Genomic DNA, 27,575 nt, shown 5'->3' with positions numbered 1-27,575 from the left:
CGTAGGTGTTGTTTTTTTGTTGTTGTGTATAGATTTTGCTAATTTATAATTTAAAATTATATTATTTTATGCGGACGCATAATTTTTTTTCCCGTCAAAATCAATTCAAGATCATGCACTAGGTATTCATTCGTCATAAAGCTGTACTATAAAAAGCTCGAAATGACAAAAGTATAACTAGTGCAAGTGATGGTTCTAACCAGCTTGTCATACCACCTGCGTGATTTCTTTGATAATAGTCCAGTACACATAGCCGTACGCTCGTAAAAGATTTGTGAAATTAAAGCATTATTGCACACAGTTTTTAAATATTTTAAAAGGTGAGTAAATTTGTTTGTTTTATTTATGATTTACCTTCTACGCAATACTAAGTGCTCGTATTACAATTTATTGCAAAAAGCTTTAGGCCAACATTATAGACATACCTATGGACGACTTACCCTCATATTTTTTTTTTAGCTATTATATACTTATTTTCAAATTAACTTCTATGTCTAACATACACAACAGATTAAAATTAAATATTAATTTATCCTGCGAACCGATAAAATATGTCTTTGACAGTTTGTCATCCGTTTAAATAATTGGAAAATATTTTCACTGTAAATAGGTAGGTACATTAGTTTTCAAATATTAATTGAATTATTTTATTTACTGGAAGTACCTATTATAGTTAGTAACTGTAGTTATTATCTATAATTATTTTTATGTGATCTTTTCAGTCAAAGAAAATATTCGGGAATTTCAATTCCTAGTTCCTACTTATATGTTATTAATAAATAATAGGTACAGGTAATTTATCTTATTTACAATAATTATTATGGAAATATCAATTAGATCCAATCAAAAGATGTTATAGTATGTGTATTTTTTTCCACTAGCTCCTCCTACTAAATAAAAAATAATAAAATTAAAAATTAACTCAATAATACATTTATTAATTTGCGTATTAGCTGCTTATCCTCAATTTGGTTGCAATTTAAAACTATACCATTTTAAAATTGTCGTCTTATTTTTAGGACATTCCACAAAATATCTACTGCAAAGAAAAGATCGTATAATTAATTTGCTTGATGCATGTGAAACCATAAGCTACGTGAACCAAATTAACCAATTTGGTTAAAATCATTCTTGAGTAACCATGAAAACACTAATGAAGTTATTCCTGCTAGCACTAGCAGTAGGATTAGCTTCGTCAAGACATTCGAGTAAGTTGTACCCAACTACCTATATTTGAATATTATTATTGAATTCTTATTTATAAATTAAATTAAATTAACTTAAGCAGGTATATGTTATACTAGCTGATCCCGCTGGCACTTCGTTGCCCGTTAAATGTACCAATTCTATATGACTCAAACTTTGTTCAATTCGTTGTTTAATATTCGGTGGGTGTATGGTGTTCAAAATTTATCTTAACTTTTCTGTTGCCCGGAATAAAAATTCTGATTCGCAGCAGTTTATTATCAGGTAGGCAATCTACCTGCCGTAGATCGCGGACCCCGTGCTGTTTGTACGTAAGTGTATGACTTACCTCTAAAGTATCAAAATTGTTCAAAGTTTGTCATTTTTACTTAATTCCACCTTCGGAGGATTAATATGATGAATTAATACAAAAGCCTAACGCAACCGTACTAAAATCCGATGAATAAAAATAAAACAAATTTAACACTTTTTAAATTAGCCTATCTTCTTCCCAGAGGTCTAATCTACACACAAATATTCATTTTTATCTATACTATAAAATTATAGCGTTTGTTTGTATGTTCGGGATAAACTACTGAACCGATTTCGAAAATTCTTTCACCAATACAAAGCCACATTCTTTGTGAGTGTCATAGGCTAATTTAAAAACGGAAGTGATCACCCCCGGTAGGTGCTCAAACAGGAATTTTGAGATTTACGATAGGAATTTTATCACGTATTGGCAGTGAATAATTATAATCGTTAATTACTCCACTAAAACGCAACATTTTTGAAAATCCTTTCTTATTGCACGGTGAAAATATGAGAAGAACCTCTATTCCAAATTTCAAGTCCGTACGTTGAGTAGTTTTTGAGATACAGCGATCAGTGGTATTTGGATTTTATATGTATAGATAACTAATTATTGACTGACATTATCGGACTTTATTTATGCCTAAAACCTGCTCCGTGATATCCTCTTTCATTTAAAAAAAAACTGCGTGACAGTTGGATAAGAAGTTTCGAAGCCAAACCGTAACAAAGATTTCCTCTTTTGCTTGATTTCAGTTTTATATATATAGATACTATTTTAAAATTATACATTTTTCGTACTTCGTATCTATCTTTATAGGTATTCCTTAGGTATATCATATAATGTTATATACAATATACATCTTACATAACTATAGTTATTCATAAAGCTGAGTAGGTATCTATTTCTACAGTAGGTCCCCACATCGAAATGATATAATATGTAGGTACACTGTATAATCTTAATATTAAATGAACAAAAACACGTAATTACTTATGAAAAAAAAAAACCGTTAATTTTTCAATAATAAGTTAAGATAATATGCGATTATTTACTGCAGTAATAATTAAACATACTAAATTCTAAAACCCATTGCACGTGGTGGTCTCATTGGCGAAACCAGCTAGCTAGGTTGTGAGCTTGCCGCCTGGGGTCATATAATATTATCATAGAACGGTAGTTTACCCTCAGCACATATTATTGTTGTCAGTATTTTATCGATTTTAATAAAAATAGTGCACTATAGTATTATGCCAGCACCAATATAGGTACAATAAATTAAAATCTACAATACCTATCTATAATTTTTATGTATACAAACACGTATTATATTATTGTTTTTATCGGTGTTTGAGTGATTCCGAATAATTCACAATTTACAATATTTGAATATTATTGTGTGTGAAAATCGTTATCTATATAGGTTGGAATTTGTGCCTGAGGTGTTCTCGCGACAGAGCCGAGTTGCGTGCTCGTTTTTTTTGCGACAAAACTTATTTGTGCTAAATACGAGTGACATACTGATATAATATTTAATATTCAGTAAAATTGATCAGATTTGTAAAGCCAAAAATGTTTAGTCAAACAAATTACGAGTAGATGTACAAATAATTGTGTTGTATCGTTATATATTATAATACATTTTATAAAAAATTACAGTACAAAGCTTGTAAAAAACGAAAAAATTAAATTAAATTTTAAATTAAAGTAAATATAAGTCAATATACCTACAATTAATTGTGTATCTATCTTTTATTTGACGTATAGTTGATCTGGTTGCTGACTATTGGGTACCTACCTATATTATATAATATTATTATTTTATATAAATCGTCATAAACATATTTATCAATTTATAATCATTTCTATTCGTCATTCACTATATAATCTAGTCCCATTGAGAAAACTTTTATTACGGTATATTATTTTAAAATTAAATTGCTGTATTTTTACTATTTATTAGGTATGTGCCGGTTGGCAAAAACCGGCCGTTTGTTCAGTACTTATCTATTCGATTATTTCGTCGGTCCCTATACCCTCGTCGACGCGCTCATTGTCAAAGATAGGTACTATACGACTCGAATGAATGACAAATGTCAATAATAACTTTAAAATAATTAAGCACTATTGCACTATAATATTAATTATTATAGTTTATATTGTTGTACATTTTTATACTCGGATACCGACTTCGTCATATCGTGTTATCTATATTGAGTTAATATTTGTATTATCTAAAACGTCTCCTTTTCCGCATGGACGATAACCCATGATTTTCCACTGATTGAGTAATTATAAAATAGTTGCAACACAGAACGAGTTTAATTTAGGAATATTCTGTGTAAGTACCTTCTCATACCAGCTAGTATCAAAATGTATACGGCGTAATATCTAAAGAATAATCGATTTTAATTTTGGAGCAAATTACAGTTAAATACGATGGTACAAATTACATATCCTTATTTTTGTGCAAATAAGGCAAGGATCAAGATCACAGATCTGAGGGGGGTGGGCAGTAATTTTGTTACGAGTACTTACAACACTGCAAGTCGCAAATTCAGTATACATTGATTATAAATACAGTGTTTATAGTATTTATAACAAAGGTAGTATCCAGTAATAGTCATCCTTATGTCTGGGGGTGGCTAAGCCCCATTTAACAGAGTCAAACATTGCACGAAATCAAAATATAAAGATAGGGAAATATAAATGAATACCTAAAAAAAAATACCTAGCTTACGGAATTGAACTAAATTGATTTTTTCATTTTCAGTACCGATGTTAACTATTGTTAGGGATTACGTAGAGAGTGGAATATCATCATGTTCCTCAGAATGTACCGATGGTTCGTATACTTTGAAATATACTTATTTATGACGGTCGTTGTGTACAACAATTTTCGGCGCAACGCAACAAAAAATTAAACCATAAAATACGCTTTTAGGCATTTCAAATAGCAATGTAGTGTTTGGCGAGAACACAAAACATGGGTATTTGTTTAGCGGTAAGACCACCATTATTGCTCCGACCGGCACTGAAGAGGGTATATCGGAAGTATCGATCAAAGGAAAGGCCAATATCATCGGGACACAGAAATGTGGCGCCATCCTTTATGTTAAGCATCTTGAAATAACTCAAGGGTCGAAGGTATAAGCGTGTATTCATTTGCAGAGAGTACATTTTTTCTTGAGAAACTGCAGAATTATTACCTACCTATTATTATTCTATATTTTGGCACAGACTTACGGCCACGCAGACTTACGGGAACTAGAGGGCCACCCAGTTATGTTTTCTTACAACAACGGAAAAGTCGGTCAGAATATCTGTTCGTTGGAAAAGGATACTGCCGCGTCGATGAATTTAAAACGAGCGATCATATCATCATTGCAAGTATCGTCGATACAAGAAGATCAAAAAGGATTTTTCGAGGTGCCTATTTTTTTCTTATGATTTATCTTTATCATAATACATCATGCATGACTCGGTGACTGTAATCAAAATTAATATATGCTTTCAGACCGATATTCAAGGAACATGTAATACTACATATTATCCAGGGACATGGTCGGACTCGGATCTTACAATAACGAAGGAAAAAGATCTCACACAATGCACGGGGCACGACAAAATCAATTTAATGGGATTTTCATCGGCACAATCGTATCCGGTTAGAATACAAATAGTATACACGATACACATCACATATATACATAATAAACAAAATACACAAGAAAGTTAAGTTGTTGAGATATGTGTCTTGTTTGAATTATTATTGTACTTGTACAGATTTATGAAGATTCTCCGTTCTCGACAGCTGTTCAGCGTTCTGAAATCCAAATAAAAGATTCTACATTAGTAGCAGTCACCAACAAAGAGACTTTCATCTATCAACCGTTTGGTCCAATTGATGTAGAAACTAGAATAATGGTATCCATGAATTTGCAATTGATGAAAATGACAGGGGTTCAAACCCGTAAGAAAAATTGTCTTCTTGTTTTTACTTTTTTATACTCTCTCACACACACACACATTAATATTTTATCTCGTGTAATTTTTTCGTATTACTTGTAGCTTCTGCAAGTCGTCTGAGCAAAAGCCGATCTATTATGTTTGAAAAACCAACTGGAATAATTGGATCGGCAGATGCTGATGCGTTAGTAGCTGCAACACAATCGGCTTTGACTAAACTCGAACCAATAGTCGCTATGGACGGTGCTGATAGTTTTGCAGCGTTAGTACAATTATTAAAAGTGGCAAAGAAGGACGACATACTTTCTGCGTTTGAGCAGATTATGAGCGGTAGCAGTGAATACGAAAATACCGAAGTACCAGAGTATGTTAATAAAATTATGAAAATATTATGTACCATTTAAAATAATATTGAAATGTTTAAATCTTTATTATAACACGTTAATAACACTGTTATAGGTCAATTTTCATAGATGCTCTAATGGCTGCTAATAGTGGTGAATCTATTGAAGCCGCTGTAGAACTCATAGATAGCAATAAATTAAGCGATTCGTTAACTATTTCATGGTTTAATAATTTGGCAAATGCAAAAAATCCAACCAAAGAGGCAGTGGTCAAAGCATCAGTAAGTCTATTAAAATATTTTCATTTTGCACTTGCGTGTTATTATAAAATAAATTATAGATTATAACATTTTTTTAATTATTTATAGAGCTTGCTCAACGACAGAGCTCTAAAAGAGGGTTATCTGGGAGTCGGCGCTTTGTTAAGACGATACCTACAAGAAACTCAGGATTATACTAGTCCTGAAGTAGGAAATACTTTGAATAATTTAGGAAATCCATTAATGAAAGTGGGTTATGGTCCATTATCATCAAACGACGAAGACTTAATTATTGCTAGTCTAAAGGGTCTCGGCTATGCGCAATACATAAATAGTGATCTAGAAGATTTGATTATTAAGATTACTATGGATAAAAATACTATTCAAAGGATTAAAGCAGCAGCATTGAATATGGTTAAAATCTATGCTGAGAATTCAAAGGTATGAAAAAATACGTATTAGATTTAAATCGGGTTCCGCTGCCCACATGCATTAAAATATCACATTCGATTATTACATATTTTATTTCACTCTGTTCATAAGTTAAATATTTGTTTATCGTAAAGATAATTATATAAGCACATTAAGGTATGCGCTTTTATGGTTATGATATCTTTAATTTCGTCAACAATACTTTATCTATAATCAACCGAATTGTACATTTTTAATCTTCACTTAGTTACATATTGTGTTTAGGTAGAGAAAGCCTGTGAAAGCATTTTTACCGACTACTTGGAAGATTCCGAACTACGTATTTTAGCGTTCAAAGTATTTGCCATTAATCCATCTAACTATAAAGCAACTGTTATAAAAACAGTATTAGATGACAAAAACACCCAACTTCAAAGTAAGATCCAGAAAAATGTTGTTACCATTTGATCGAACATTATTGTTTTAGATTTAATAATTAATTCAGTTCATTTTTTTAAACTTGATACAACTAAATACTAATAAAAATAAAAATGATGTATACCTCCCTTCTAATATTATGCTAAGTGCTAACCCTTGTACTTTATCACAATGTTGTGAATATATGTGAGTACCAATTAAATACTTAATTTTTCCCATTTTTAATAAATGGGATTAAAACTTATATTTCTCTTAATCTCCTGTAATATGAAAATAAAAAATGTATATTTATTTAATATTTCTTTTAATCAATACGTTTTCATCAATAATATTAAGAAAATTAACACAATTATTATGGTATTATAATAATTTTTTTCAACAAATTTTTATTTTAGTTCGAGCTTACTTACTCAGCTACTTGAGAAATTTACAGACGACCGCGGATGAAAATAAACTAGATCAAAAGAGATTTTATGAAGGAATTAATACGATTTCATCAAAAAAATCACTCAATGACATTCTGCGTTACTCGCGGAATTTGGAATATTACCATCAAAGCCCTCTAATACATAGTGGAGTTTTATTGGATGCAGATATTATTTATTCATACAAGTAATAAAACATATATACCTATAGGCTATTACAGTATAAATATTAACTCAAGTAAACAGTTTTATCATTATTTATATTTATTTTTTTTCAAAGAACTTTTTTGGCACGATCTTCTTCGGCATCACTAAAAGCATACATATTTGGACGTAAACATGACATTATTGATGTAAATTTTATGATACTTTTATTTAAAAATAAAAAAACAGTTTTTCATACTAGTTACCTAATTTTGGTTACAATTTAGGTTGATGTCCGTATTGAAAACTTGGAACCTTTACTGGAAAAACTATTTGGACCCGAAGGATATTTTGCAAAAAGTAAAGGATCTACTTTCGATGAAGTTAAAAATTACGTAACTCAAGCAATAAATTATGCTAAGAATAGAGAACAGAATGACGTCGATTCAGAATTGTCTTCTAAACAAGTAAATTGTTCATAATTTATCAGTATATGATTTTTATTTTAAGGCCTTTTGTATTTCAAATTATACAACTAGTATACGGTTAGTCTATTGTTCAGCTACATGACCAATGATTTTTTTTTATTGTGAACTAGATATTATTCAAGAATAAATTATACGCTTTAATTTTTAACTAACTGTTTATAACGTAAATATTATGAATTTTGATCGGATATTTAGAATATTTAGAACCTAAAAAGATTTTTAAAAAAACTTGAAATATTATACTATAATATAATATAGTAATATAGTAAAAACATGAACATGAATAAGTGTGTATCATACATGTAAATTATTATTTACTGTTTTTGCAGGCCTGTGAAAATATGCCTGAAGAAGAAATGAAAAAAATGTACGTCGATATAGCGCTTAAATTATTTGGAAATGATCTTGGTTGGTTTTCATTCCAAGGACGCGAATGTCAAATTACTTACCAACATATAATTGATGCCATACTTAATAATTTTGATACTTCAGTAACCGATAAAAAGAATATAGAAGTAAATAATTATTTTAACGTTTATTTATTTAAATAAAATAAATATCTACTTGATCATTAAATAATAATAATATATAATATGTTTAGCTAAATATAAGGAAACAAATACCAATCATCGATTACGAAAAGAAATATGCTACATGTTCTGGACTTCCGGTTTCATTAAAAATCCAGGCTACGTCAGCTATTAAAATTGATATAGCTACTACATTCGATTTAGATAGCTATTTTAAACATCCAGAAAATTCAAATTTCGCACTCAAACTCATACCTAGGTGATTTATTATAAATATTAAAATGTATCTTATAGTTATATATTATAATTTATAGTATTATACCTAGTTATATATTATAGCATTGTATGTAGAAGGTGTCTCGCAAGGATTTACCCATTGTGATTTCTCCTGAAATAATAATAATATATCATAAATCTGTTTTTTATTAGACCCACAGAGACGAAGACTAACATATTTTATTTTTTAATTTTATTTAATTTTTTGGTAAAAATTATTTTTTATTTTTGAAATGATTGAAGATAGCCATTTTATAGAGTTTAATTTGGGAACATTTTGACTTTTCAAATTTTATTTTCATTCATTTCATGATTTTTAATATTTTTTTTAGTTTATAGGTAAAACGGCATAAACCGGTTTTTCGGACGAGTTCTCCTTTACGGCTAATGGGTATATCCTTACGGGACACCCTGTATACATGTAATAGACATGAAATTACCCTTTCTGTGAACTGTGAAGTAATTTTTATTTATGAATAGGGTCGAGAAAATTTTCAGTTTCCTTAAAACTTAAATATGATTCAAACAGTTATACTTAAACAACACTTTGTATATAGCTGTAATTTTATTTAAAAAATATTTTGTTGTTCAGTTCACATTATATTATGATATTCACTTGCTCATTTTACAAACTGAGCTAAAAAAAAAATGGATAAGATATATTATATTATTGTTTATTGATTGTAATGAATTATAACTGATGAGTCTGTATCAATTATTTTCAGCGGTTCACTTGTTTTCAACTCCTTATTAACAATTGATGGATATACTGTTGATGTCGGATATAAAATATCGTCCTCAATTCATACATCTACAGGATCTGATATTTCATTAGAGACGACTCAAGGTCGAGGCTTCGAAATGGTTTATGGACTTCCTTTGGACGTCATGGATATACTGACTATAAAATCTGAAGCGTTTTCAATAGTACAGGAAAAAGAAAGTGAATCGATTGAAATACCCCTTACGTCTGCAGATGTTGATAGGTAATATACCTGCAGAAAATACAAAAAAATGTGTATTTTAAAGTACATAGATAGTAACAATTATATTTTTAGGCAATCCTATACAAGAGAATTTGAAAATGTTAACAGTACTGTAGGCTTATCGTTTTACATTAATTATGATTTTCCTTGGAACGGAGAGTTAAAATCGTTGCTGCCATTTTCTGGTCCATCGTCACTTTCTTTAAAAGTTTTAAAAGTTGATGAAAACCTTACTAAATATGTTGTGAAAGGAAATTATGACTTTAAGTGTAAGTATACATACAATATTAATTACTAGTAATCTATTAATCAATTAATAATGTTTATAATTATTTCATAGCGCCAACACTGAAATATATTAAGTTCATATTTGTTACACCAAATGCAGACATCAAACGTGGTTTGGAGATAGTCGTTGTTTATGATACTAAAGCACATAAAAAATTATTGGCAGAGTTTAAAACTCCATTCACTAAAAAAATTCTCCAAGGTACATTAGTTGATTCAGACGAACAAAAAACCATAGAAGTTAAATATATTGATGGTTCCCAGCACGTTTTTAGTGCTGGAGTAAAATGTGAAGAGGTAGATTCTGAAACAATGAAATATTCACCAATATTTGAAGCTAAATACTCTACAGAAGGGAGCACTAAAAAACACAGACATCATCTCGTACCTATGTTTGACATAGAGGGGAACATTCTTGTGAAACGTAATACAAATTCTGAAAGTAATTACCCAAGTAAATTAACTTTAAGAGACGTTGCTATTGTTACTCCAGAAAACAGACATTCTTTACAAGGGTCGTTAACTTTTGAAAACAACGAAGTATTAGGAGATGTTCGTTTAACAGCAAATAGTGTTACTATTAATATGAACGGGTTTCTTAGTGGAGATAATCCGGTATTCAAATTGGACTTAAACTTAAATATGACTAGAGATGAACAAGCCAAACAACAATTATTGGAGATTGATGAAAGCAATGATTATAAACCAATGTCCAAATTTGTAGCTTTACTATACAAAGTTAAGACTTTGAATGTACTTACATCACAAGAACTTCATATGGAAGCACCATATGTATTCTTAAGTAAAAATCATATCTTCTGGGACGATGATTATTTTGAAGCAAACTGTGACGTATTATTTGAAAACAGCGAACTCACAACGCATGGATATATTATGACCTCCAATCTACTCGATATGACATTTAATGGTAAGCATTATGATTGAATAAATAGTTTTGCTTATATTAATTATATCTTATCATGTTCAAAGCTAATATCACGATTCTGCCAAGTACTGAAGATACGGGAATATATGTTCTTGGGCTTTTAGATCATTCTCTTGTTTCTGACCCATCGTTTGCTGGACATGGAGATTTTAAATATATTCAAAATAAAAATAAAAATGGTAGTTATTTTGAATTTAATTCAGATGACCCAAAAACATTTGGAAGATATCATTTTAATACAGAACATCAGGTCAGCATAGTTATATCTTATAAATACTAAATAGTAAATACTACCTACTTTTAATTTATAACTTATTATTTTTGTTTATAGTCTACAGATGAAGCTTTTAAGTATACTATTTACTATGATGTTTACAATGGGTCTATTTTTACGGTTGATGTGAATATTTTAACAGACGATATAACTTGTGACATTAATTTTGATTCTCCCAATCCTGAATATAAGTATTTTATGACTGTACATGGTTGGTCAGAACCAAGAAATACGTATTTATTTGATACAAAAGTATGTTTTAATGATGATCATTGCAATTCACACTATTTTTTTTTTCGATAGAAAATATTTTTTAAATAAATTATAAATTTGAATTGTACAGGTTTTATGGCCTGGTGATCAAAATTCAAACTATTTAAATTCAAATGGAAAAATGCTTTTGAACGGACGTCATATCCACATGAATGGAAACATTGATTTTCCATTAGCAAATTTAGTAAATTTCCACATATCAGTAAAAAGTAAACCTAATCCCGAAATTGAAGATGGTGGATTTGCTACAGTTCACTGCATTTCTAATGATAAAGTCTTACTATCCGAAAAGCAAGTCTTTTGATATTTCATTATTATAAAATTAATAATTTTTAATGAATAATTATTAAGGTTCAAGTATCAATTAACACTAAACGATGGTGAATTATATGTGTCTGGAGAGAGTATTTACGACGAGCCACAGAATGTCAAACCTATTAGTTTTGAAATAGTATATACAAATTACACAGATGAAGGAAACGCTACTGGAAAACAAGTATTTATAACGATTAGTTCCACTTAGACATAATTTAAACAATAATATATTTCTAGATCGCGTACAAAGTTGCCCTGGAACATAATAATCAGCAAATTATATACCAAAAACTTTTGCAAGTCACTGAACACACATTTAACTATGAACAATGGCACAAAATAGATGATGAGGAACAAAAAATAATGATGGATTTAGAATATGATATAATAAGTATAAATTAATCATAAACAAAAATATGTTTATGAATAGTAATAATTATTTAATTTTAGGTGCATGGGATTGGTCTTATAAATTAATATCTAGAGTTGATTCCCCAAATGTTTTTCATTATTTGATTAATGATGACCAAAATGTATTAGAATTTAACTCCTATATTAAATTTGGTAATTACTCATTAGATGAAGAGCATACTCTTCAAATTTATTCATCAGAAGATTTAATTGACTCGTATGAATTTAAATGGTTTACAAACTATGAAAAAACAGGTTGGATTATATACATTTTAAAAATACGCTGTATTTTACCGAAAATATACCATTTTGTTATTTTGTAGCATTTAAGTTTTTATATAACCAACGAGAAATAAGAGGCTTAGTGCATTATAGTTTGAACAAGATAAAAGGAGGATACAATTTTGTTTATTCGGGACGAGCATGGTTAGATTTTATTTCAGACCCAAATTCAGAAACTACCTTATCAATAAATACTTACTATTCACTTAATGAAGGACTTTCAACAGCCAGTGACATAAAAATATATGTACCGATATTTAATGATAAGGTAAAATAAATAATTTAACTTGTGTGTATAAAAACACCAGGTACGTACCTAAAACATAAAATAATTTAGGAAATGGGTGTCAATACCACTGTCGAGATGTTTAAGAGCTGGGAAAATCCATTAAGTGTTCATTTAGAATTTGACATTTTTCCCACTACAGATCAAACATTAAAACTCCATTCTAGTTTAAACAGAGACGTTCAAGATAGTGGAGTTTTGTATTCTGCCTCGCTATTAGCTCAAAGCGATGTAAGCATGTTTAAAAAGTTTTACTCTGAAACAATAATTGTCCCAATAATACCGTATTGTTTTTTTTTTTCAGGGAATGAAATTAGATTATGCATTTAAAGATTCTATATATGTTTCAAGTGAAAAATGGGGAAAATATTTAGATGCACATTTTATTGATCAGAATAATACTATTAGACCTCTTCAAGCACATTTTGAATTATTGCCTAGAGGATTTACTAACAAAGTCTGTATTACCTTTATTTATACTAGTATAAGCGTATAAATACTAATTATATTATTTTTATATAGATGAACATTTTTGATATTGCCGTGATCGACGTTAATTCGTCAATTATGGTCAAAGACGGAGTTTTGAATACACGGTCAAACATAAAGTACAATGATCATCCATATTCCTTTGAGATTTCGTTAACCTCAAATCCAAGTTTCAAATTCATGATGGAATGGGAAAGTATGTACTAACTTCAAATGAGATAATTCATTTTACATTCAAATTATATATATTTTTATTAGGTAAAACGAGAAGTCATGAACAGCTGATGGTCGAAGGTTCTATTGTTATGGATGATTCGGCTGTTATTAGTGCTACTCGTATACTAAACGATGGTAATGACGTCATTCCTGTGGGATACATAAAAAAATCCTTAGACGAACAAAATTGGTGGGACACAAGTAACCATTTGAGTACAGAACAATCTAACGAAATTTGGGTAAGTGCATTATCCATATAGTTTACATTACAGAATTTGTTTGATTCTGAGCGGAGTGATCAATGTATTGGTTTTATAAGTTATAATAATGATGTGTGTTTTTTATTTTTTGTGTCAATCATCACCTTTTAGATCAGTAAACTGCTTTAATCTTCAACTTCATTATTTTAATAATATGAAATTGAATGAAGTTGTAACTATTTGGGGGGCTAAAAGTATTAAAATAGGTTATTTCTTAATACATAATTGGGAAAAACTGGAAATTGTACGCAACACTAGTTTTAACAAAATCGATTTTCTTATTTAGTTGTAATTTAAAAATGAATAAACATAAATAGGTATAATATGTGATGTTCACCATATAATAGCATTTTCTATACACGGTATAATAATATTCAAAATATTTGACTCTTTTTGAGCTATTTATAAACATTTAACATTTTTTTTTAGTGTTGATAAAAATGTTCCTATTGCATTTTCCCAAAAAGCCGAAATGTTTAAACCCATAAAATTTGTTCTTATAGCATTCTTAAAATATTAAGCGTTTGAAGTTAAATTTTTGGCAAAAATGGCTAATTAAACAGAGAATAATGATTTTAGGTTTCTTGATATATTAATTCAAAAATACACGCCGATATTTGAAACTTTTACGTATATAATTATATTTTATTACACGGCATTGGCGATAAAATTTTAAAAATATTTAGATTAATTTTAAACTTTCTCTTATTTATACCACAAACCTATTTACACTGTTTATGGTAAGTCGGTATTGAATCAAAAGTTAATAACAATAAAATATAATATGATATATACACGTTATCAGGCAAAAATTAATTTAACCCACCGTGTAACTAATAGTAAAATAAATTACCATAGTAACAGTATAAATATATGATAAAATATACTTAGTAATACAGGCTGACAACGACTGTCCCTCAAAGAGGCGCCGTCGATAGAGGTTAAACTGTTTTCAAAGTAAAGTTATAATGAAAAAAAAATTAATTTTTATTTTATTGGATTTGTTGAGAAATTATATTAGTGATAACTGATAAGTGATAACCTGTATCTTTTACATTTCTATACATATTTCTATGTATATATGTATATAATGTATTTTACTATAGTGTCATTATGTACAGTTAAGAAAAAAAAGGCTAAAATCTAAAATTATAATTTGCTTTATTTAATTATAATGGTAAAATAAAAGTGTTCTCTAAACTAGTGGAAGCATAAATGCAATAAGGGTAATAATATACTTTTTGTGGTAGCACTTTTAACGGAGAGAAAAAGTAAATTTTCTAATTAGAGTGGCTTTAAAGTCAGTTTTTGACAATGAGTAAAAGGAAAATGGGAATAAAAGGGGTGCCAAAATGTGTGTATCTAGGGCGCCAAATACGTAAATACGCCTCTGCAGTTCGTTCGGAATCGTTTTTCATATAATATACAATGATTTATCGTTGAATTCCAGTTTAACACATAACAGGTACATTACACTATTACAGTTGGGTGTACCTATGTATCAATGACGAGGAGCACTTGTCACCTACTGTACAGCAAAGCGGTACCCTCTTGCCCACCTTTTTAACATACAAATATGCTATTCTTGTGTTTTAGCAATCATTAAAGGGACAATTCATTGAACTATTTATAAGTGTACACAGCAATATGAAACATATAATATCTGTGGCCAAAAATCAGCGTTCATTACGCTTGCATGAAGCAAGAAAAGCTCAACCACAATATCATGCTTTGATGGAATATACGCGCGACATGTTTGATCAACTACTTAATGAAGTCTTGGAAGATGATTATTTACTACAATCACCAATGTTGATGTAAATTTAAAATATAATATAATACAATATATTTTTAATTTTGTGGGTAAATTAATAAATTATATCTGCTTACAGGCAAAACACCACAAAAGCTGTATTTTCCGATGTTATTGATTTTATGAATTATAACAGTGACTACTTCATAACCTCGAGTAGGAATCTAAATGAACAAATGGGAATTTATTTAAAGAAAATATATAAGTATTATGCAGATAATACAAATGTACTCTTAAATAAGTTGGCACATAATATTGATGAATTAATCAACCAAGTGGAGCTTACTTTACTGGACTTATTTAGACAGTTAAATCTATATACTGATGAACCTGTGAATGAAATGCAGTCATCAGAACCTCGTTCGGTTAAAGAGTACTATAATAGTAAGATATTAGTTATTGATTAAATTAATTTTTAAAACTTGCTACAACATACATAGTATTATAAATTATTATATTTACTTTATAATGAAACATTGAACTAATAAACCACAGTTTAACTAAATGTATAACAAACTGTGCCTCACAGATAACACTCGCGTGGAGGCCCAAACAATAATATGATTTTTGTTTCCTTTATTAGAAATGATGGATAAATTTATGAAAGCGATCGAGAAACTTGAAGATACAATAAATAACATTAAAGACTTAACAGATGATTATATAAAGAGCTTGCCGATTTATGACATGTTACACGATCAAATTGAAAAAGTAAAATATTCTAAACATGAAATAAATTTATAATTGTATTTATATATTTTATAATGATTATTCGTAGTTAAAATCATACCCTTACAAAGAGAAAGTATGGGAGGAAATACATAACTATTTGCAAGACCTAGAAAATTCAGCTCCGACCAAAGACTTCCGTAGTTTTATCAATGCTTTGGATAAGTACATAAATAATGTTAGTATTATGTGTATAGAACTAAAGTGTGTGCAATTTATGTTTGTAATTTTAATTTAATCGTGTAGATCATTCATGACATACCAGTGAGCCAAATAGAGATAATAACCCTGAGGAATAAAGGACTTATAGTCGTGAAGTCAATGATATTTGATTTCTCCAATTACGTAGATCACGAAAGAGCAATGAATATGTATAATGCATTACGTAAACTTACTACCTTTGGCCAGACTATTCTTCACGTAGCCTCGCCAAACACATTCCAATATCCAACAAATGAAAATCCTTTGTTAATTGACTTCAATGTATATTATCATAAATATTTGAATCCGTCGAATTTAATACCACCGTTCGATGGTAATGTATATACCTACATTATTTTTTAAAGTGTTCTCAAAATTATTAACTCATAGGTACTTATCTATTTTGTCGTTAATACAGTGCAAAGTGTTATTATCGACTCCATCAATATAATAACATACAATGATGAACCCTACAGCTTCATGCCAAACACCGGTTATTATACGTTGGCCGAGGATTATGTAAACAACAAATTTACAATACTTGCTGGTTACAAGAATAATATTTTAACAAAAATATCGATTTCAATCTATAATGGTGAAAAATACGTACTCGTTTCCGGAGGAAGTGTAAGTAAAAAATGAATTATTAAGCTTACAATACTATAGGTATACTGTAGTCTACACTAATTTACAAATAAAATAATAGATAAATAGGATATATAAACAAAATGTTTTTTTTTTTTAATGTACACTAAACATTTTATATCAGTAATAATTATATACCTATATATATATATTATATATTGAGATAGAAACGATATACTTACGAGTGTTACAACTATTATTTTCATTATACCCGTGATTCCAATTTAGTAGTACTCTGATTTTTTTAGTTTTTTAGATTCTGAGCGAAGCGATGAATGTATTGATTCTACAATGATGTGTGTTTTTTTTTTTATTTTTTTTTTTATTTTTTAGATTCTGAGTGAAACGATGAATGTATTGATTTTACAATGATGTGTGTTTTTTTTTTATTTTTTTATTTTTGTGTCTGTGTACACGATAAGTAGTCGAAATAATGCTTCGATTTTCGACTTCAGTATCTTGTTCGATGGGAAAGTGAATATCGTTGGTGCATTGGGGAGGTCAAAATTTTAATTTCCCAGTAGTTTTCAAAAGCGATGTGAAAAACAAAAGAAAAATTAAGGAAAAACGGGAATTTTTACGCAAAATCGATTTTTAACAAAATCGATTTTGGTTATTGGTGTAACTCTAAAACAAATGACCGTAGATGCATGAAATTTTCACTGGTTGTTTATATTAGCATTTTCTATACACCATAAAATTTTCCAAATATTTTGACTCTTTTTGAGCTGTTTACAGCCATTGTCAGTTTTCAATTTTTTTAGTTTTTTTTTCTATAAATATCAATAAAATTTTATCTATTGAGTAAAAAAGCTTGAAAATTTAATAGAAGGCTCCTAGTTTATTGTTTCAAAGGCAGATGAAAAAAATTAAAAATCCTTAGTCACAGTTTTTAATTATAAGCATTTAAAGTTCAAATTTTGACAAAATACGGAAAAATCACGAAAAATAGCAAATTATTTTGATGAGAATTCATAAAAATTTTTCTTTTTAAATCTAAGATTTGAAAATGTAATATAAGATTACTCATAAGTTTGTCTACCTTTATCCAAAAAAAAATGTCTAGAAGAAACTTAAATTAAATTTTTATGAGCGTCTGAAATTTATATTTTTACAACATTTGATATTTACTCGATTTCTCATGTAACGATTTTTTTATTTTATTGTAATTAAAAAACGAATGACTGTAGATACTTGAAAATTTCACTGAATGTTTATATTAGCATTTTCTATACACCATACAATTTTGAAAATATTTTGACTCTATTTGAGCTGTTTACGGACATTGTCAGTTTTCAATTTTTTTAGTTTTTTTTTCTATAAATATCAATAAATTTTTATTTGTTGGGTAAAAAAGCGTGAAAATTTAATATTAGACTCCTGATATATCGTTTTAATAGCAGTTGAAAAATATTAAAAATACATTCGCACAATTTTTTTTTATAAGCATTTAAAGTTCAAATTTTGACAACATTTATCAAATTTATAATTTATTAATTATTTTGTGGTTAAAAATTTATGAAATGTTTAACTTTTATGGCTAAGGATTGAAAATTTAAAACAAGGCTCCGCGTTAATAGGTTATATATAAATTACTTTATTCACAATAATATCATCAAATATACTTGGTAATATCATAGGGTGACTGACCGTTTTCGCTCAGAATCGTTTTTCTTATACAATGATATTATATCATTGAATTCAAATTTAACACCATCCATTACAGTGACCCACTTGTAACTTACCGTACAGCAGAGCGACATCCACTTATCCACCTTTTTTTTTATTTTTTTTTTATTTTTGTGTCTGTCATCACCTTTTAGGACAGTAAAAGTGCTTGGATTTTCTTCAATAGTAACTTTTCTGATAGGAAAGTGAATCTAGTTGGTACTTAGGGGGGTCAAAAGTAAAAATTTCCCAGTAGTTTTCACAAGCGACGTGAAAAACAAAAGAAAAATTAAGGAAAAACGGGAATTTTTACGCAAAATCTGTTTTCGAGAAAATCGATTTTGGTTTTTGGTGTAACTCTAAAACAAATTACCGTAGGGACATGAAATTTTGACTGAATGTTTATATTAGCATTTTCTATACACCATAAAATTTACAAAATATTTTGACTCTTTTTGAGCTGTTTACGGCCATTGTCAGTTTTCAATTTTTTTAGTTTTTTTTTCTATAAATATCAATAACATTTTATCTGTTGAGTAAAAAAGCTTGAAAATTTAATAGAAGGCTCCCAGGTTATTGTTTCAAAGTCAGATGAAAAAAATTAAGAATCCTTAGTCACAGTTTTTAATTATAAGCATTTGAAGTTCAAATTTTGACAAAATACGGAAAAATCACGAAAAATAGCAAATTATTTTGATGAGAATTCATAAAAATTTTTCTTTTTAAATCTAAGATTTGAAAATGTAATATAAGATTACTCATAAGTTTGTCTACCTTTATCAAAAAAAAAAATGTCTAGAAGAAACTTAAATTAAATTTTTATGAGCGTCTGAAATTTACATTTTTACAACATTTGATATTTACTCGATTTCTCATGTAACAATTTTCTTATTTTATTGTAATTAAAAAACGAATGACTGTAGATACTTGAAAATTTCACTGAATGTTTATATTAGCATTTTCTATACACCATAAAATGTTGAAAATATTTTGACTCTTTTTGAGCTGTTTACGGACATTGTCAGTTTTCAATTTTTTTAGTTTTTTTTCTATAAATATCAATAAATTTTTATTTGTTGGGTAAAAAAGCGTGAAAATTTAATATAAGGCTCCTGATATATCGTTCTAATAGCAGTTGAAAAATATTAAAAATACATAGGCACAATTTTTTTTTATAAGCATTTAAAGCTCAAATTTTGACAACATTTATCAAATTTATAATTTATTAATTATTTTGTAGTTAAAAATTTATACATTTTTAACTTTTATGGCTAAGGATTGAAAATTTAAAACAAGGCTCCACGTAAATAGGTTATATATAAATTACTTTATTCACAATAATATCATCAAATATATTTGGTAAAATCATAGGCTGACTGACCGTTTTCGCTCAGAATCGTTTTTCTTATACAATGATATTATATCATTGAATTCAAATTTAACACCATCCATTACAGTGACCCACTTGTAACCTACCGTACAGCAGAGCGACATCCACTTATCCACCTTTTTTTTCTTAAGAATATAGATTTTTAATGATGATAAAATTTTAGTTCCTACATTTAAACAATGTTTACAGATTGTGGCTTGGTATGGCGTGGTGTCTGGCTCCAGTCACTGATGTGCTCTGAGTGCCAGCACCGGCCGGTACCACTATAGTTCCTGGATGGGTTACCACCCGGGTTTTTAGTGGAAAATCCTTGCTACACATACACATGTTCTAACCAACCGTACCCTCCCCCACAGTAATAAAACCAACTAAATAACCCAGGCTAATGACCTCAGATTTTCAAGCCTCAACTCAATTTAAAAAAAAAAAAATTTACAGATTACCGTTAATGGAAAAAATGCAGATTTTCCACTTATAAATGACAATTTAAAAACATGGAAAGATGTTTATTTCTTTGGAATGGATATTGCTATTGGTGTTAGCATCAAATGCACTTTGGATTTAAGTATTGTGCAAGTGTTTATTAATGGATACTATTATGGTCAAGTGCATGGTTTACTAGGATCAATGTATCAAGAACCTAAATATGATTTAAAACTACCTAACGGAGAAGTAAACCTAACCTATGATAAAAAAAATAATAAACAAAGAACAAACGCTAAATCTATATTATAATTTTAAATTTGATTTTCATGTTAGTTACCCGATGACATGGCATCATTTTTGCTGGCGTACAGACAAACAGGAAACACCGAACCGACTAATATTGATTTATTACAAACCGATGATCCTCTATGTTCCAGCTTGTTCTCTGGAAAATCGTCTCTAAAGTAAACATATTTAATGAATTAATTAATTAATTAATCAGTAGTTAATAACGTCTTTCATGTAACATAAATGTAGGTAATGATTACATACAATTTTTTTTTGTGTTTAGACCGTTCTTCTCAACTATAGCACCAGCAGCGTACAGAGCGATTTGCAATCAAATCGTTTCTACAGCTACATCTGAACAAGACAGTTTGAATAAAGCTTGTTTAGTGGCAAAAGCTTTCGTGAGCATGGCCAGACAAAATCATATGTCAAGTTGTAATATTCCGGATATGTGCAGTAAGTATCTAACTAATTACATTGTGATTCTTATTAATGTATTATTTTATATTTGTATTTTTAAATAATTATTGAGCCCTCGTATAGTTTTTACTTTAGATTAGGTCCGTATAAAAAAATCAGTTATCTGCATATTTTTTTTTCTATTACAATTAAATATAGAACTATTTTAATACAATAATTGATTCGTGGCTCGGCGCTGTGCTGTGGCTGAAACCAATCACACTACGTGATTTTCACAACGTGAACAACCACCGCCACTAGTTCTCGGATGGGTGACCACTCGGGTTCGTAGTATGAAAAAACCTTACCACACATACATGTGTTCCTAACCAACCGTTTTCAACCCTACCGACAATTCCGACCTTACTGTACCAACCCTACCCCACCTTACAGGCTAATGACCTCAGTCGTCGAATCCTTAAACAAATAAAAAAAAAAATTAACAATTAATTCATGTGTATACGTACTACGATACTGTAATAAATATCTCAACTGTGTCTGACATCTTTTATTTGTGGATATCAGTCATTCATGATGCTGGTCATCTCTAATTCATCTAAGCTTTCATAATACCATTGTATACTGGGCGAAGATAATCCATTTTGTGAATAATTTAAGTGGCCATTTCGTAAATAGTAATCAATATAATTCTTTGTGATTTTAATTAACTAGTATAAATTATAGTTTCTTATAAAAATATTGATACCTAATATGTCTTAAATTATCAATGTTTTTTTTTCCATAATACAGTAACGACTTCGGTACATAAACGAACGATAGACGCGACGACAAATGTTCAAATATCTGATCCAAAAGACGTAGCAGATATAATGATTTTGTTCGAAGAGGTCGTAGAAATTGAACAAACCTTTTCATTAATGTTGGATCCATTCATAAAAAAAGTTACGAGCAAGTTTAACAGCAAAGGAATAAAGTAAATATATTTTATTTTATTTTATTTTTTATTTAAAAAATCAAATACATTCATAGTTAAAAATAACTATATCATATACGATGTTATGTGCTTATACACTGAATCGTGCCATCTTGCAGTAGTTTGAATTGAGATATTATATATTCAACTTAAAGGTAACGAGTTACCAAAGTATTAAGGCGTATATTTACGACGTGGAAACACATTTTAAGTTAGTAGGTAACAGTGTAGTAGAAGTTGTTACTATACAACATACCAAGTGCAGGGTAATCGTACCAATTAGGTTGAATGAAACAATATTATAGGTAGTAGATATTTAAAAAAAATGTTATACGCCACAATATGTATTAATTTTTTCAATAGTAAAATTATCAATTATCATGATTTCGATATTACGTCTCGCTTATATATATGATATTTGTGAACACCACTGTCTACTTTCCACTATCCGGTATCTAATAAGTTAATATATTTTCTGTGTTGAAAACACACTATAATATGTGTACTTACACTTTCTCAACTTTCAAATAATTATTAAGTTATAAGTTTATAACTAATAACTAGTAAGTAATAAACAAATCCAAATAAATAAATTAATGTGAATCTTTTTAATTTTTAAAGTTAATATTTTTGTTCTGGATTATAGTGACGTCAAATTTATTATTATTGGATACTCTGGAAAAAGTACAGATTCTGAAGTGCATATGTATACAACTAACGAGGACGATGGTTACACCAAGTTATTGAGTAACTTACCGGAATGGACAGAATCTCAGACCACCGCCGAAACAGAGACAAGTATACTGGAATCTCAGCATATGCATTCGTTTAGAAAAGTTATGGGTAAGATGCGTACATATTATCTTACTGTTGAACTTAAATGAAAAATTTAACTTGCTATCGACAAAGCGTAAATAATGGCCAAAAGGTGGATAATACTATAATAGTATAATAATTAGTATAAATATGCAACAAATAGTTAAATAGTATACCTATCGGCTATCATTATTCACTCATGCAATTTAAACATCCCAAATCCCCATATTTTTTGAATAAGTCTTAATTTTTAGTTAAGCTTTAAATAAAATGAAACAATTACAATTTTAAATATATCTATGGTATACCTATAAATGTATATCACATAATTCGTAAGTGATGTAAATGTATACCTACGATATTACGATAAACTTTATTGAACCGACACAAATGTGCTTATTATTTTATGTTCAGGTAAAAATTCAAAAGACAAAGCATACAAACTTTCGGCCGAATACCCATACAGAGCGAATGCTGTTAAAGTCGTTTTGTCTATCGAAAAATCTCTATACAGCACCCAAGAGTCCGTTTACAGCGTAAGTATTCAAGTCTCAAACAAAATAATATGATAATCGATTAAAAATGTACTGTATGCCCTGCAGGTATCTCAGTATACGTTTAACTACATATCGTCATGGTATATGAAACAAGGTATCACGTTTTACCTGATCGCCCCCATAAATCTGAGTGATGCTTCGGACGACGGAATTTTCGGTGAGAACCTACCAACCTATCATAGACGGAAATCCTTTAACAATTCAGGGGAGGGGGGCTAACATTATTAGTAACAATATGAGTGGGGGGAGGCTTGATTCATATAAAATAAAAAAGTTGTCTTTGTGGAGGGGGCTAATGGGATATCTGGGGGCTCCCTCTTGATTCCCGCCTATACTACCTATTTTGTTTTTTTTTTTATATATTTTGTATTTAAAGATTAACGAAATTATGATATTATATGTGTGTATATATTTACAATAATTATAAACGTTTTTATCCATAAAATATGTAGCGTCCGTACGTTTAAAAGTCTTAGATGATTATCGAGTAGAAAAATTAATAACTTTTAGTCTAATAATTTGTTGTTCTTTCAGGAGCGAGCGGTGTGAACAAGATTTACACAAGTACGTCGCCTAATGGTAAATACAGTGACTACGGGTATACTTACGACAAATCATTGGAGACAAATTTGGTGTTAGAGGTGAGTAAAATTAATTTCGAGTCTCAAGTAGGTATGTATGATATTGATGTAGTAGAGTAGCGTCTTCAGGAATCCCTGCTGGATGGAGAGGGGAAAATCTTAAAAAAGTGATAGTACTAAACTGCATGGTTTCAATTAATGTGATGCATTCAAAAACGGTATTGTAAAAAGTGTGTGCATTTAAAATCGAACCAGCTGGGTCCTAGGTCAGTCGAACGAAGACGAATAAAAAATGTATAGATTTTTTTATACACACAATTGTTTATAAGACAACAATATATACGTGCCACTTGCACCTAATGATGGGGCTATCTATTTTACGTAGTATGCTATTAAATTTGGCAAAATCGAGGTCCGTATATGGTTGGTTTATCCGCAGTTCACCCATCTGCACCTTTCTGCATTCCCCGAGAAAGCCATCACCGACCGAGACGAAGACGTGCTTTTGATATTACATTTTACAAACCTGCATCTAGCTGTACGCCGAATTAAGACGATTTGTTTGTGTTTTTTACAGACGAGCGGAACCATGTACGATTCTCGGTTTTTCGCCGACACCTCGAGTGCACATTTAAACGCTTTCTTGGGGTCGTTGTGCAGAACAGTTGTGGGCATGTCCGTTATTGATGCATCGATCCCGATGAGTTGTTCCAGTTCGTTGTACGACGGAGTGATGCCGTACGCGAAGTGCGTAGTCGTCACGAGCTGACCGACGAAAATAATATGATTTGTAGAGGGTGACACGTATTATCGTACTCATACATAAAAATAATATGTAACACCTGAAAAGCAGTTATACATAGGTAACGACATTTTTTTTTACGTCTTGGTTAAAGTTTTATATTTTGTAATCGTTTAACCGCTTTTAACATAACTATATATATACGGTTGCTGGACGTCTTCAATAGTATCATTCATATTTGTGTATTAATTATTTTTATTTTCATTTACAGATATGCAGTAATGTGTGTTTGGGTCAAATGTAATATTTAAACCAACCATTCATTGTTTTTTAGATCAAAAATATGTATCACCACAAAAAATGTTTAAATGTATTATTATTATTATTAAATTAGTTTAATATTACTATCATAGTAGTTATTATTGTTGTATTTATTTATTATTACATAATATATAGTACCTATGAAAAAGATATAAATGATTTAAAAGCGCGAGTTATGAGTATTTAAGGATGTACAAAAAATTTACAATTTTAAATTACTCATAACTTGCTTTAAAATAAAAATACAATAAAACGCCTATGATATATCCTATATAATAGCCTTACCGTTTATAGGAGGTAATTTTACTCTAATTTTGGAAATTATTATGATTATAAACATTACTGTGAATGTAAAATTTGGTATGTTGAGTTTGGGCCAGAGAGAGAAAACAAATAGTGGGCTGGCATCCTCATAGTGAATAACATGATTTAAGATGGTAAATTAGTAAGTACACGGTAAAATGCCATCTTAAATCTTTAGGTTAACAATCACAATTACAACTGTTGTCGAAATACTTTGAAAACCGGCTCATTTAATTGAAAAATTATCCTCCCAGGCATATGTTGGATAATAAGTCAATCAAAATATTTTTTCACTGAGGTATAAAATTAGCTATAAGAATGAGTATAGGTACCTATATGTTGCAAGGCTGTTGTTTGTTAACTGTTTCTCAAATTTGGAAAATGCTTAGATTTGTTAAGGAGTGTCTTGTGGGGATACCAGCAACTTCTTTTTTTCAAATGAGTTCCAATCTTGTTCACTGTAAATGATGAAGCTGATTTTTATAAGTATAAATGATAAATCTAAATAATTATTGAAAATATACGGTCATTAATAAGTGGTACAGCTATATATTTAAATTCCAACTGTCAGAATTTAAATAAATACATTATTAAAAGAAAAAAATGGGGGTTATTGGTGAATCATATAGAATAAATATTATACGTAGGTATATACTATATAATATGATAAAAACTTAAATGTATTACAAGCCAGTTGCAATTTTACCAACTTATAGTATTTTCCATGTGGGTGTACAATGATGTATAGATAGAATTTTCATCAGGGAGGGAGAGGCGGATCCAGAGTTAGGAAACTGTGGGTCAGGACATTTTAAGGGGCCACTTATTAAAACCAGATTAGAAATCTATACTTGTGTACTAGGTATATAAAACAAGAAAAATTCATTTATACTGTATGTGTGTTTATTTGAGGGTCCAAGTGTCCAACTACCCAAGATCTGAAAAGAGGCCAATTTGATCAGCAAATATTAACTGTGAGTCAGCTGACCTCCTGAACTTTTTTTTTACCCAACAAATAAAATTTTATTGATATTTATAGAAAAAAAAACTAAAAAAATTGAAAACTGACAATGTCCATAAACAGCTCAAAAAGAGTCAAATTATTTTCAACATTTTATCGTGTATAGAAAATGTTAATATAAACATTCAGTGAAATTTTCAAGTATCTACAGTCATACGTTTTTTAATTACAACAAAATAAGAAAATCGTCACATGTGAAATCAAGTGAATATCAAATGTTATAAAAATATGAATTTCAAACGCTCATAAAAATGTAATATGCCTTTCTTGTAGACATTTTTTTTTTTTTTGATAAAGGTAGATAATCTTATAAGGAATGTTGTATTACATTTTAAAATCTTAGATTTAAAAAGAAAAATTTTTATGAATTCTCAACTCAAAATAATTTGCTAATTTTCGTGATTTTTTCGTATTTTGTCAAGATTTAAATGCTTATAAATAAAAACTGTGACTTTTGAAAATTTTATGGTATATGTATAGAAAATGCAAATATAAACAACCAGTGAAAAATTAATGTATATACGTCCATTTGTTTTAGAGTTACACCAAAAACCAAAATCACGATTTTGTAGAAAACTGATTTTGCGTACAAATTCCTGTTTTTCTTTAATTTTTATGTTGTATCCCCGGCGTTTTTGAAAACTATTGGGTAACCTATTGGAAACTATAAATTTTGACCCTCTCTCTCATTAATATTTTATAATAAAGCTAGCTAAATAAATTACCCACCTGGCACCTACTCATCATTACCGAGTTACATTTTTACTATTTTCCTATTTAACTTCTTGAAGTTTTCAAAATTCAGACTTTTTTCATTTTAATTACCATACTCGGCATACTCGATTGAAAATCAAGAAAGTAAAAAATGATCT

At 29.3% G+C, this 27,575-nt stretch overlaps 1 protein-coding gene across 2 annotated transcripts; it reads left to right on the top strand.

Moving 5' to 3' along the window:
* Positions 1–186: 186 nt before the first annotated feature.
* On the top strand, positions 187–25,477 carry LOC132938287 (apolipophorins). 2 transcript variants are annotated; one of them, XM_061005040.1, is made up of 46 exons: positions 187–320; positions 1,020–1,208; positions 4,272–4,343; positions 4,443–4,645; positions 4,739–4,927; positions 5,016–5,165; positions 5,285–5,471; positions 5,570–5,831; positions 5,927–6,092; positions 6,180–6,512; positions 6,768–6,918; positions 7,316–7,532; positions 7,626–7,698; positions 7,777–7,956; positions 8,307–8,492; positions 8,579–8,766; positions 9,509–9,769; positions 9,842–10,038; positions 10,110–10,985; positions 11,048–11,253; positions 11,335–11,529; positions 11,621–11,841; positions 11,902–12,046; positions 12,103–12,256; positions 12,316–12,531; positions 12,600–12,826; positions 12,896–13,075; positions 13,149–13,301; positions 13,367–13,529; positions 13,592–13,788; positions 15,406–15,626; positions 15,702–16,006; positions 16,206–16,333; positions 16,401–16,529; positions 16,598–16,886; positions 16,971–17,179; positions 20,694–20,927; positions 21,015–21,145; positions 21,253–21,425; positions 22,179–22,362; positions 23,009–23,205; positions 23,593–23,714; positions 23,781–23,892; positions 24,270–24,376; positions 24,894–25,179; positions 25,330–25,477. In XM_061005040.1, the coding sequence occupies exons 2-45, from the start codon at positions 1,142–1,144 to the stop codon at positions 25,083–25,085; spliced, it is 8,748 nt and encodes a 2,915-aa protein (XP_060861023.1). In that variant the 5' UTR covers positions 187–320; positions 1,020–1,141; the 3' UTR covers positions 25,086–25,179; positions 25,330–25,477. The 2 variants fall into 2 exon arrangements, with proteins under 2 accessions (XP_060861023.1, XP_060861024.1); XM_061005041.1 differs by lacking the exons at positions 22,179–22,362; positions 23,009–23,205; positions 23,593–23,714; ... (1 more) ...; positions 24,270–24,376; positions 24,894–25,179.
* Positions 25,478–27,575: the final 2,098 nt, after the last annotated feature.

Source organism: Metopolophium dirhodum, chromosome 2 (genome assembly GCF_019925205.1).
Source record: "Metopolophium dirhodum isolate CAU chromosome 2, ASM1992520v1, whole genome shotgun sequence".
Lineage (NCBI taxonomy): Eukaryota > Metazoa > Arthropoda > Insecta > Hemiptera > Aphididae > Metopolophium > Metopolophium dirhodum.
This window is presented reverse-complemented; position numbering and strand designations above follow the sequence as displayed.